We start from the raw sequence: 13,014 nt of genomic DNA, 5'->3' as shown, positions 1-13,014 counted from the left end.
TTGACATGGACAAGAAGCTAGGCCGGTCATAGAAACTTAATCAAGACTGTGCTACCTAGATGGCTCAGTCAGTTAAGCGGCCAACTCTTGATTTTGGTCATGATCTCAGGTTCCTGGGAGCCAGACCCTCCTTGGGCTCCCCACTCAGCCAGGAGTCTGCTTGTCCCGCTCCCTCTGCCCCTCCCCCCACCTCTCTCTCTCTAAAATAAATAAATAAATCTTAAAAAAGAAAAAAAAAAGACTGTGCTACTCGGGGCACCTAAATCACTCAGCCGGTTGGGCATCTGACTCTTGGTTTTGGCTCAGGTCATAATCTCAGGGTCATGGGATCAAGCCCCACGTCGGGCTTTGTGCTCACCACAGAGTCTGCTTGTCCCTCTCCCTCTGCTCTTCCCCCTGTGCGTGCTCTCTCTCTCTCTCTCTAATGAACAAAATCTTTAATAAATAAGTCAAGGAAGGAAGGAAGGATGGAAGGAAGGACAGAAGGAAGGAAGGAAGACTGTGCTACTCTATGATACTACAATAATGGGCTAAGCAGCATAGAGGACTGTAACGTCTGAAGGAGCCTGAGAATTAAATTATTACCAGAATCAGATTATCCTCCATCACTTTCCTCTTAATACTGAGGCACTGAGTCAAGGAGAGCTAGGAACTGGCTTGCCCCGAGGCCCTAGGACAAAGCATCGATGGGTGGAAAGAAAATGAAACATCTATCAGGTTGCCTAGTTCCTGAACAGGGAAAGATCGTAAGAGAAATGTTACAACAAGGACAAGAGAGACACTTGGCTATCTCGGCTTCGGCGGCTCTCACAGTACCCAAGGCTCTTGTGGTAGACTGAGTCCTGCGCTGCATCGGACTAGAAGGGCTGCCAAGGCTTCCTCACTGCTGCCTACTCTCTCCCCGCATCCCTTTCCACACACACAGAACCTCCACTTGCACGGCAGCTCCCCTCAGGCTCCAGCACAAAGGGTCACTGGCTGCCTCATTTGTACTCCTCCAGTAGGTACTAAGTCCTCTCAGTTGTAGAAAACCGTGACTCAGAGCTGCTTATGGGGACATAAGTCACTGAGTATAGAGTACAGTTGCTTAAAGCCAGCTAAGTTGGAAATACAGATTTGGAAGTCATTATCATGCAGCAGAGATTTAAAACCATGGAACTGACCTAGTTTATGTGAGAAATCACAGAATGCAGAGGTGTAGGACAGTGACAGAACCCTGGGAAACCCCAACGTAAGGACTAGGGACAGATGGGAAGGGGGGTGGGCAGGAACTTACAAAAGAGACAGGTCACGTTAGAGTTGCGCAAAGTAGAAATGTATGTCAAAGAAACCAAAAGAAACAAGATGGTCAAAAAGAATGAAGTAGAAAATAGTTAACAAATACCAGAGAAAAGACAAGTAAGACTACAACTGAAGTGGGTTCATAAGAGTTGGTCGCTTGAGGGGTGCCTTGGTGGCTCAGTTGGTAAAGCATCTGCCTTCAGCTCAGGTCATGATCCCACAGTCCCAGGATTGAGCCCCACATAAGGCTCCCCATTCAGTGGGAGTCTGCTTCTCCCTCTGCCCCTCAATCCACTTGTGCTCTCTCTCTCTCAAATAAATAAATAAAATCTTAGAGATTTCCAGTGGCACTAATTCAACGAATGATCTGGTTTTCCCTAACTGGTTCACAAGTACAGAAGCAAGGAGAGTAGATGAATGGGTGGATAAAGAATTTAGGATTAGTGATGACATGAATAAGTCATGGGGATAAAAGGTACAGCACAGGGAATATAATCAATGGTACTGTAATAGCGTTGTACAGTGACAGATGGTAATTACACTGCGGTGAGCAAGCATAACATACAGACTCATTGAATCACTATATTGTACACCTGAAATTAATGTAACATTGTGTGTCAACTATACTTCAATTAAAAAAGTTAAGGATTTATACAGAAGGTGTAATGAGAGAACAAGGTAAGCTAAAGCTACTTAAGGAAGTTAAGTCTTCCTTCTTCACTATACCAACTCTTTGCATTCTGAGATTATTTTCAATGACACATCTACAGCTGTGTCTTCACTTAGTACTTTATCATGGAGAGGCTCTAAATTCAAGTCTATCACTGAATAACACAATTTGAGAAAAGTATACGAATAAATCAGATAATGTAGCCACAAAGAAAAGGTGAAGGGAGAGAGGATTAACACAACCCACCAGATCCTCATAAACAATAAACATAAAAGACATACATAAAAAGATAGAAAATTTTCTTTAAAACGTCAAGATTCCAAGATGATCAATTAGACTAAATCCATCAGAACAATCCATTCACCAAATGTAAGCAGCATACCTGTTTTGCTTCTGTAGGCTTTTTCTCTGGTGTTCGAATCTTATTAATTTCAGGTCCAGGGTTATTTGTATCGCTTTTACCTAAGAAAATATTTAAAAATTCTTATAAACCGTCTCCAATGGATGTTACATTTCCAATGACTAACCATTATTAGACAGAAGCAGAATTATTTTGAACATTTTTCACCCATTATATCAATTTATACTACTGCTTGGGATTTGCCTTTTCTAAAGTTCAGAGTTGCCGTTTCCCTGCAAGAAAGAAAATTTATAATTAAAGCAAACCTCACTGTCAAAACAAAAGCTTAATAAAGGAATAACCTTAAAACATGAAATAATTTCAAAGATAATTGCCCATTCTCCAGGAATTTGTAGCCTCGTTTTCTTTTTTTTTTTAATTTTTTTATTGTTATGTTAATCACCATATATTACATCATTAGTTTTTGGTGCAGTGTTCCATGATTCATTGTTTGTTCATAACACCCAGTGCTCCATGCAGAACGTGCCCTCCTCAATACCCATCACCAGGCTAACCCATCCCCCTACCCCCCTCCCCTCTAGAACCCTCAGTTTGTTTTTCAGAGTCCATCATCTCTCATGGTTCGTCTCCCCCTCTGACATACTCCCCTTTTCTTCCTCTCCTGTTATCTTCTTCTTTTTCTTTTTTCTTAAAATATGTTGCGTTATTTGTTTCAGAAGTACAGAACTGTGATTCAACAGTCTTGCACAATTCACAGCGCTCACCGTAGCACATACCCTCCCCAATGTCTATCACCCAGCCACCCCATCCCTCCCACCCCCAAACCACTCCAGTAACACTCAGTTTCTTTCCTGAGATTAAGAATTCCTCCTATCAGTGAGGTCATGTGATACATGTCTTTCTCTGATTGACTTATTTCACTCAGCATAACACCCTCCAGTTCCATCCACGTCGTTGCAAATTGTAGCCTCGTTTTCTTAAACTAGATGCACAAAAGGCATTGGCATTCTTGCCTATTTATAAAGGCTCAATGCTCTGGCCATTCACAAATGCAATTAAGCAAAAATCCAAAAATATGCCAACTCAATTAACAAAGGAATCTAAACTGAATAGATATTCTGAAAGGAATGTAGTTAAACTACTTAAAAGTAATAGCAAACTAAATATAAGTGGATGATAAATAGTAAAGAAAGCAAATTGAGATTTAAAAAAATTCACAATTAGAATAGAATTAAATAATGCTATTTCACACGTGAAAGGATCTTATTTTTCTTTTTTTAAGATTCTATTTATTTACTTGAGAGAGACAGAGAGAGCAAGGGGAGAGGCAAAGGGAGAGGATCTCAAGCAGGCTCAGCTGAGCACGAGCCCGATGCAGGGCTCAATCTCACAACCCTGAGATCATGACCTGAACCGAAATCAAGAGTCTGATGCTTAACCAGGAGCCCCACACACATGAAAGGATTTTAATCTATAAGAGTTAACTGTTGGATATTTTAAATTCCTTGAAAAAAAATCCCTGATTTGGGCTCTTGTTTAAAAACATTCTTTTATGGGGCAGCTGGGTGACTCAGTCAGTTAAGCATCCAACTCTTGATAACAGTTCAGGTCTTCATCTCAGGCTCATGAGTTCAAGCCCTGCACTGGGCTCCAAATTGGGCATGGAGCCTACTTAAATAAATACATACATACATATATACATCACTTTTTTAGGAAAGCCACTGGGAATTTGTAAAATGAATTTTCATTCCAGAATATGGTTATTACTAAACTTCAAGAAACGAAAACTGCAATGTCTGAGATGAAAAATACACTGGATGGAACTAGCAGATTAGACATTATAGAATAAAAACTTAGTGAACTTGAGCAACAGAAACTACACAAAATGAAATACAAAAAGAAAAAAGAGAAAGAGAAAAAAAAGGAAAGTGCATCCATGAACTGTGGGGAAACTTTAATCAGCCTAGTATTTGGGTAGTTGGAATTCCTGAATAAGTCAGGAGGAGGTGAGACAAAAAATATCTTAGGAAATAAAGGTTGGGTGCCTGGGTGGCTCAGCCTTTAAAGCATCTGCCTTCGGCTCAGGTCATGATCCCAGTGTCCTGGGATTGATCCCGCATCAGGCTCCCTACTCCACGAGAAGCCTGCTTCTCCCTCTCCACTGCCCCCTGCTTGTGTTCTCTCTCTCGCTGTGTCTCTGTCAAATAAATAAATAAATAAAAACTTTTTAAAAAAGAAATAAAGGTCAAAAAGTTTCAAACTTGATGAAAACTATAAATCCACAGATCCAAGAAACTCAACAAAAACCCCAAACACAAGAGGCATGAAGAAAACTACACCAAGGAATATCATAAGCAATCTACTAAAACCAGTAGAAAAAGAAACTCTTAAAAGGAGGTCAGAGAAAAAAGTCACATTACATATACAAAAACCAAAAGTAAGATGACATCAGATTTCTCACTAGAAACAACTGAAGCAAGAAAACAGCAGAGTAAACATTAAAGCACTGAAAGATTAAAAACTGTCAACCAAGAATTCTATACCCTGCAAAACTATCTTTCAAAAATGAAAGTGAAACAAAAATATTTTCAGGCATACAGATACTGAAAGAATTCATCACCAGTAGATTCACATTACAAGGAATTTTAAGAAAAGTCCTTCAGGCAGAAGGAAAATTCTATCAAATGAAAACATGAGTATACAGAAAGAAATGAAGATTACCAGAAATGTTACCTACATGGATAGATACAAAAATTATTGTTCTTATTTAAAACTCTTTAAAAAGATACTTGGCTGGGGCGCCTGGGTGGCTCAGTCATTAAGCATCTGCCTTCAGCTCAGGTCATGATTCCAGAGTCCTGGGATCAAGCCCCACATTGGGCTTCCTGCTCGGCGAGAAGTCTGCTTCTCCTTCTCCCACTCCCCCTGCTTGTGTTCCCTCTCTCACTGTCTCTCTCTCTGTCAAATAAATAAAAATCTTAAAAAAAAAAAAAGATACTTGGCTGTTTAAATAAAAATAATAATAATGTTTGGGCTTATAACATGTAAAAGTAAAATGCATGACAATAATATCATAAAGCCAGGAGATGAAAAATTCAAATATCATAAGGTTCTTTTACTGTACATGAAGTGGTAAAATATAAATAGAAAGTAGACTGTGAGAAGTTAAAGATGTATACTATGAACTCTAAAGCAAATACTAAAATAATACAGTTATAGCTAATAATCAAAAAAAGGAGAGGGCGCCTGGGTGGCTCAGTCGTTAGGCGTCTGCCTTCGGCTCAGGTCATGATCCCAGGGTCCTGGGATCGAGTCCCACATCGGGCTCCCTGCTCAGCAGGAAGCCTGCTTCTCCCTCTCCCACTCCCCTTGCTTGTGTTCCTGCTCTCACTGTCTCTCTCTGTCCAATAAATAAATAAAATCTTTAAAAAAAAAATAAAAATAAAAAATAAAAAATAGCTGTTTAAAATTATTTTTTAAAAAAAAAGGAGATAAAATGGAATCATAGAAAATATTCAACTAATCCAAAAGAAGGCAGGAAAAAAGTCAAGGAGAAACAAAAAACAGATTGGACAAATTAAAAATAGATAGCAAGATGACAAAATCAAGCCTAACTATATAATCACATTAAGTATAAATGGTCTAAAAACCCCAATTAAAAGGCAGAGATTGTCACACTGGACTAAAAGAAAAAAAAAATCAAGAGCCAACCACATGTCACCTAAAATAAATGCACTGTAGGGACTCCTGGGTGGCTCAGTCAGTTGAGCACTTAACTCTTAGTTCTGGCTCAGTCATTATCTCAGGATCTCAGGATTGTGGGATTGAGCCCCACACAGGGCTCCATGCTCAGCAGGGAGTCTTCTTAGAATTCCCTCTCTCTCTCTCTCTCTCTCTCTCTCAATCTCTGTCCCTCCCCCACCTCCCTCTCTCCCAAATAAGTAAATCTTTTAAAAAACAAATAAAATAAAATAAATGCATTTTAAGGATTTTATGTATTTGAGAGAGACAGAAAGAACATGCACGAGAGAAGAGGCAAATGGAGAGGTAAAAAGAGAATCTCAAGCAGGCTCTGAGCTGAGCACAGAGCCCGAGCAGAGCTCAATCCCACAACCCTGAGATCATGACCTGAGCCAAAATCAAGAGTCAGATGTGTAACTGACTGAGCCACCCAGGTGCCCCAAGAAATGCACTTTAAATATAAAGACACAAAGAGATTAACAGTAATGAAGGAAGGGAGGGAGGGAGGGAGGGAAGGAGGGAGGGAGGCAGGGAGGGAGGGAGGGAGGGAGGGAGGGAGGGAGGAAGGAAGAGAAAGAAAGGAAGGAAGGAAGGAAGGAAGGAAGGGAGAAAGGAAGAAAGAAAAAGAAAGAAAGAAAGAAAGAAGAAAGGAAGGAAGGGAGGAAGGGAGGAAGGAAGGAAGGAAGAAAGAAAGAAAAGAAAGAGAAAGAAAAAAAGAAAGAGAGAAAGAAAGAAAGAAAGAAAGAAAGAAAGAAAGAAAGAAAGAAAAGAAAGAAAGAAAGAAAAGAAAAAGAAAAGAAAAGAAAAAGAAAAGAAAAGAAAAGAAAAGAAAGGGAAGGAAGGAAGGAAGGAAGGAAGGAAGGAAGGAAGGAAGGAAGGAAGGAAGGAAGGAAGGAAAGAAAGAAAGAAAGAAAGAAAGAAAGAGAAAGAAAGAAAGAAAGAAAGAAAGAAAGAAAGAAAGAAAGAAAGAAAGAAAGAAAGAAAGAAAGAAAGAAAGAAAAGAAAGAAAGAAAGAAAGAAAGAAAAGAAAGAAAGAAAGAAAGAAAGAAAGAAAGAAAGAAAGGGTAAAAAAGATATACCATGCCACCACTAGTCAAAAGAAAGCTAAAGTGATTACCTTAGATATTAAGCAAAGTAGATCACAGAGCAAAGACTACTACCAGGGATAAAGGAAGTCATTCCAAATTCATAAGAGTTAATTAATCAAGAGCACATAATCCTAAATGTTGATGCTCCTAATAACAGAACTTCAAAATTAATCAAGCAAAACTTCTTAAGGAAAAATAGACAAATGTCAATTGTACTTGGAGATTCCAATATTCTCTAAATACGTATTTTTTAAAAAGTAGAAAATCAGCAAGAATATAGTAGTTGTGCGCAATTCTACCAATCAACTTGATCTAAGTAACATTTATAGAACACTCCATTCTTTTCAAGTGAACATGGAACATTTGCAAAGATATACACCATATTCTGGGCCATAAAACAAATCTCAATAAATCAAAAGAGTTTGAATTTGTTTGAAACAAAATATGTTTTCCACAATGGAATTAATGTAGAAATAAGTAACATAAAAATTCTTAGAAGATCCCTAATAACTGGAAACTAAAACTCCCTTTTCTAAATATTCCATGGACCTAATTTCAAGTGAAATTAGAAAGTGTACTCAACTGAATGAAATGAAAATACATCAGAATTTGTGGGATGCACTACTAAGGAGGAAAACTGTAACACTGAATACCTATATTAAGTTTTCACTCTAACAAAGTATGTGCAAGAGTCGTATACTGAAAACCTTAAAAAGGGGGGTGGGGCGCTCAATACTGTTAAGGTGTCAATTCTCCCTAAATTGATCTACAAATCAACACAATCCCAATCCAAATCCCAGGAGGGTTTTTTGTAGAAACCGAGAAGCTGATTCTAAAATGTACATGGAAATGCAAAGAACCTGGAATACACAGTTTTGAAAAAGAACAAAGTTGGAAAACTCATAGTACCTGATGTCAAGACTTTCATAAAGCTACAGGAATCAAGACAGCACATCTGGCATACACATAAACACGTGCATCAACAGAACAGAGACTTCATATATGTGGCCAATCGATTTTCAACAAAGGCACTACGTTTAATGGAGGAAGGACAGTGTTTTCAACAAATGTTGTGCTCTCTCTCTCTCTCTCTCTCTATATATATATATATACACACAGAAACAAACAAAAAAACCATCTGAATTCTTACCTCACACCACATATAAAACTTAACTCAAAATGGACCTAATGTGAGAGCTAAAACTATGAAATTTCTAGGGGAAAAAACACAGATCTTTGTGATCTTGGATCAAAGAAATTTAGACACCACACCAAAAACATGACTCAAAGAAGAAAAAAATGGATAAACTGAATTTTATCAAAAGTAGAAGTTTCTACTTTTTGAAAGATACTGTTAATGAAAAGGCAAGCCATATCCTGGGAGAAAATATTTTCAAAACATGTATCTAATTAAAGATTTGTATCCAGAAGGTATAAAGAACTCTTATAACTTCATAAAACACATTAATAAAAAAAGTGGGCAAAAATATGAATAGACACTTCATGAAAGATATACAGAGGGCAAGTAAGCCCAATGAAAAGATATTCAACATTATTAGTCATTAGGAACAAGCAAACTAATACTATGATCAAATACTATCACATACCCGCTAGCAAGGGTAAAATTAAAAAGAATGACAACACTAAGTGCTGATGAGAATCTCATATATTACTAGCTGAAATGAAAAATGGATCACCACTTTGAAAAACAGCATGACAGTTTCTTATAAAGTCACCTACATATTTATAATATGCTCAGCAATCTTACTCCTGGGAATACACTCTAGAGAAATGAAAATGTATGTTCACACATATGTTCACAGCAACTTTATTCATTAGAGCCAAAAATTAGAAATAACTAAGGTGACCATCAATTGATGGACAGATAAAAACATTGTGGTGCATCCGCATAATAGAATACTAATCAACAGTAAAAAGGAACAAACTACTGACACACACAACATGAATGAATCTCAAAAGCATTAAGTTAAGTGAATGAAGCTGAACACACCAAACTATATACTCTGTGATTCTATTTACATGACATACTAGAGACAAAACTCCCGATTAGTGGTTGCCCAGGGCCGGGGGCTGGAGAAGGCAAACTACAAAGGGATATGAGGGAACATTTTGAGTTACGGAAATATCCAAAACTTGATTCTGGTGGTGGTGACAACTCTCTGTATTTGTCAAAACACATCAACTATACGTTTTAAAAGTGAATTTTCTGTAGATAAATTATACCTCAATAAACCTGACTTTAAAAACAGACTGGGTAATTTTTCCTTATTTATAATTCAAGTAGACAGGAGATTGTGATTTACCTAAGAACTACTTTAAATCAAGAGTAGCATTCATGTTTAGTACCGCACAAAAATAATTTGGGTCAATAAAAATGTTTAACAGGAGAGGATTTTCCAGCTCAATTTTAAAGAACTATCAATTAAAACACTCTAAATATTGGCCACCTAGGTGGCTCAGTCAGCTGAGCGACCCAACTCTTTGGTTTCGGCTCAGGTCATGGTCTCAGAGTCGTGAGATCGAGCCCCGTGTTGGGCTCCTCACTCAGCAGGGAGTCTGCTTGAGATTCTCTCCCTCTCCCTCTCCCCCCCTCCCTATGCTTTCTCTAAATAAATAAATAAAATATTTTTAAAAAATAATCATACTGTTAAAAGAACTTTATATGTTGATACAAACAGGCATATCATCAATCAGGAACATGAGAATAGTGAAGCAGCTCACCATTTCGACTTGGCTCATGCTGCTCCTTCTCCTGATGCGGGTTTTGTGGCTGCCCTATGCTGACAGGTGGGTGGTGCCCAAGGCCGTATGGTATGGAGACCCCCGTCCGTGTGTCTGTAAGAGGTTCATATTGTAGGCCATCGCTGCCTGGTGTGTAAGGATCCGAGGATCGACTGCAAATCTGCCCTGGTACCCTGTCCATGGTACCTAGGTTATTACAAGAAATAAAATAACTGCATTACATACATTTTGAAGGCAAGCTGCCATAGTGCTGTTGATTAGGAAAAAGCAAACACACACAGAGAGATGTTAACTTTATCAAAATGAGTAACTACAAAGTCAATGCTAATTTTAACAACTGGCAGAATTACTACTACATCTTAACTGGTCAAAAACTGGCTTCTTTAAAAAAGAAAATTGGCTTCCTGAATATTTAGTGTGTAGAGAAAATTGGTCATTTTTCAGGTTTGGAAGAAATTGAGGACTTTAAACTGATAATTATTCCTTGACACATTAAATCATTTTATAATCCTGAATCATTTCCCCCTCAATATGAATGTATACATGTCATAGGTTACCAAGGAAATTATCTTTTAAATTATAACTGCATAGTTACAGAGTTTAATAGACTGAATGAAAGAATGGGGAAAATTAAGAAAGAATTTAGTCTAAGGAGTCTCGACACAAAATATACATATTCCAACTTTACATGAATAACCCAACCCAATCATTTCATGTCCATTTACTGTAGGGAAAATTCAAACAGGCTATTAGTTTAATTAATGCTTTTGATAAATTCAACTCTTCCCTTAAACCACAGAAACAGAACATTTCTTTAGGTGTTATGTAAACATATACTCTCTGTGTACGAACATAAAAGGATAAATACAATGACATCTAAGCTACTCTTACTGTAATATAACTGTTAAATGCAGACTCCTAAAAAAAATCTTATATAATAAAAGCCTCTTTGACCTAGTAAAATGAAATGTAAATCCTAAAGGAATTACTATTTAAAGCAAATGATGTATAATGTTGCCAGGCTGTCTGGGAAGAAATAAGTCAGCTAAAATTGAAGATCTATGGGCAGTGGGCATGAATTACACATTTCTTACTGACAGTTATTCTCATTGGCTGCTGTAATTGTAAACTATCGTGATCAATATGGCTGAGAAAGGTTTACAGCTAGGCATTTTTCCATTTTGGTGGTGGGAGGTGCCAAAAATCCTTGGCAATAATCACCTCTGCCTGAAATTACAATACTTGCCTTAAATGAAAGATGTTTTCTAGGCTAAAATTCCTGAATTTGGAAATATTGTATCAGCAAATTTATAAAATTACCAAAATATTAAAGAATCTTAAAGGAATAAAAATGGGTTATACACAAGATGGAAGCCCTCTAAATATCTATTGTCTTAGAAAGGATTTAATAATGTTTTTAAGTACCATAAGATTTCATAAGGAGTGAAATTTCTCAGAAAAATTCCACAGATCCGGAGAGCTGGACTAATCCAAGCTTCTGTGCCTGCTCCAAAAAACTGTATTTCTTAGGAAAGGTTAATGAATTATGTAAGAATAAAAAAGTAAAAGATAAAAGAGCATCACTTTGTAAAACAAGAGACCAATTTAAAGCTATGTTAACTTTCAGTTCAATTTTCCCAGTAAAAGTATTTTAAAAGAATACAAAGGCTTCTCAATCAAAACATCCAATTTACAGATTTCTTCATAGCCACTGACAATCTAGTAACAAATTGTAAGCAACAATTCATATTTCTTTGGTCATTTCAAAATCTGAAGGTTAAAGAAAGAGCTGCTATAAAAGCTTACAGGCACTGAAAAGTTTTTTTAAAAAGGTACAACACTATTTGGGATAGTTACTAATTTCATGAAACCTATTTTATTTTATTCAATAGAAAGTATCTCAAATGTCCACTTACAGGTAAAGGCACCGACATGACTACATTCCCTCCATAGACAGCAGGTACGTAAAGAATACTGGTCCCAGTGTGAGGATCTATTCTCTGAACAGGGCTTGGAGACTTCCCCAAATTTGGGTGAGGGCCAAGAGGTGGTGGAGGAGTATATGCTCTAATAGGATTGCCAATAAGTACAGAAGGATTGGGCTGAACTGGAAAATCAAGAGAGAGGATGCACTCAGTAGTTGTCCACATTCCTCTAGACAAGAATAATTTAAATCACCAACAGCAAAATACATTTCCCAGGTTTTCCCGAAGATACCTTATAATCAAGAAATACCAATATGGAAGAGTAAAGCACACTAAAAACACATAACCATTTTACAATGTTCCTAAAATTAGCTTGAGATATACAAAGTATTCCTTTTGTAAACTAAGTGTAATTGTAAATGTCTTCCAAGAAGCTAGAGGTGTGTCTTTCAAGAGAGAAAACCATACACACTCAGTAAACATTCTTCTAAGACTAGGAAAATAAATACAATCCCTCACAATGAAGTTTTGGCTTGCAACTGTAATATAGCCACAAACAAAATGAAGGTTAAGCAATTATTATTTTAAAGCACAATTCTGTAATATTTTAAATCGTTTAAATAACTTCATCTTGAAATTTCAATGACCCAACATTTGTAGAATACATTTTCCAAAACTCTTGTTGCATGGGCTTAAATGTTTTTCCTCAAAACTTCTAGATATAAGTCACCTGTTTTCAGAAATGGCGTAACAGAATTCACAAGACCAGATGTGTTGAGAAAAAGAGTTAAGTGAGTTCCAAAGTGAGTGAGAGAGAGAGAGAGAGATGAGAGAGAGAGAGAGAGAGTGTGTGTGTGTGTGTGTGTGTGTGTGTGTGTGTGTGTGTGTCCTGCCCCCCTCCCCATCCTCCTCTTTCTAGTGATGAAGTTTGGGGGTAAATCTCTTATACAATAAAAGCAAGTTATCTCAGAGCTAATTTTCCACTTACCAGTTCCATCATTCTGGAAATGATCATTCTGGGTATGATGGAGGCTTTTCCCCTTTAAAGAAAAAAACAGAAGTATAATAATTTAAACACATTTCATCTTAGGAGAACAATAACCACTTTCCTAATCCTAAGCAAACTGAAATATACAGCAACAATTAAAATTCAAAGACTGCAAGTCTGTAATCAATAACCATTAG

The 13,014-nt window shown here is 37.2% G+C and overlaps 1 protein-coding gene across 1 annotated transcript in view; it reads right to left on the bottom strand.

Moving 5' to 3' along the window:
- HELZ (helicase with zinc finger) overlaps nt 1–13,014 on the bottom strand; it is a 157,461-nt gene that overhangs the window by 29,015 nt on the left and 115,432 nt on the right. The window contains 5 exon segments of the mRNA XM_035724531.1: nt 2,334–2,413; nt 9,884–9,976; nt 9,979–10,090; nt 11,821–12,011; nt 12,818–12,869. Of these exon segments, the coding sequence (XP_035580424.1) occupies nt 2,334–2,413; nt 9,884–9,976; nt 9,979–10,090; nt 11,821–12,011; nt 12,818–12,869 (528 nt within the window).

The sequence above is a fragment of the Zalophus californianus genome, chromosome 16 (genome assembly GCF_009762305.2).
Source record: "Zalophus californianus isolate mZalCal1 chromosome 16, mZalCal1.pri.v2, whole genome shotgun sequence".
Classification (NCBI taxonomy): Eukaryota; Metazoa; Chordata; class Mammalia; order Carnivora; family Otariidae; genus Zalophus; species Zalophus californianus.
The sequence above is the reverse complement of the archived record's forward strand: the minus strand, read 5'-3'. Positions and strand labels throughout refer to the sequence as shown.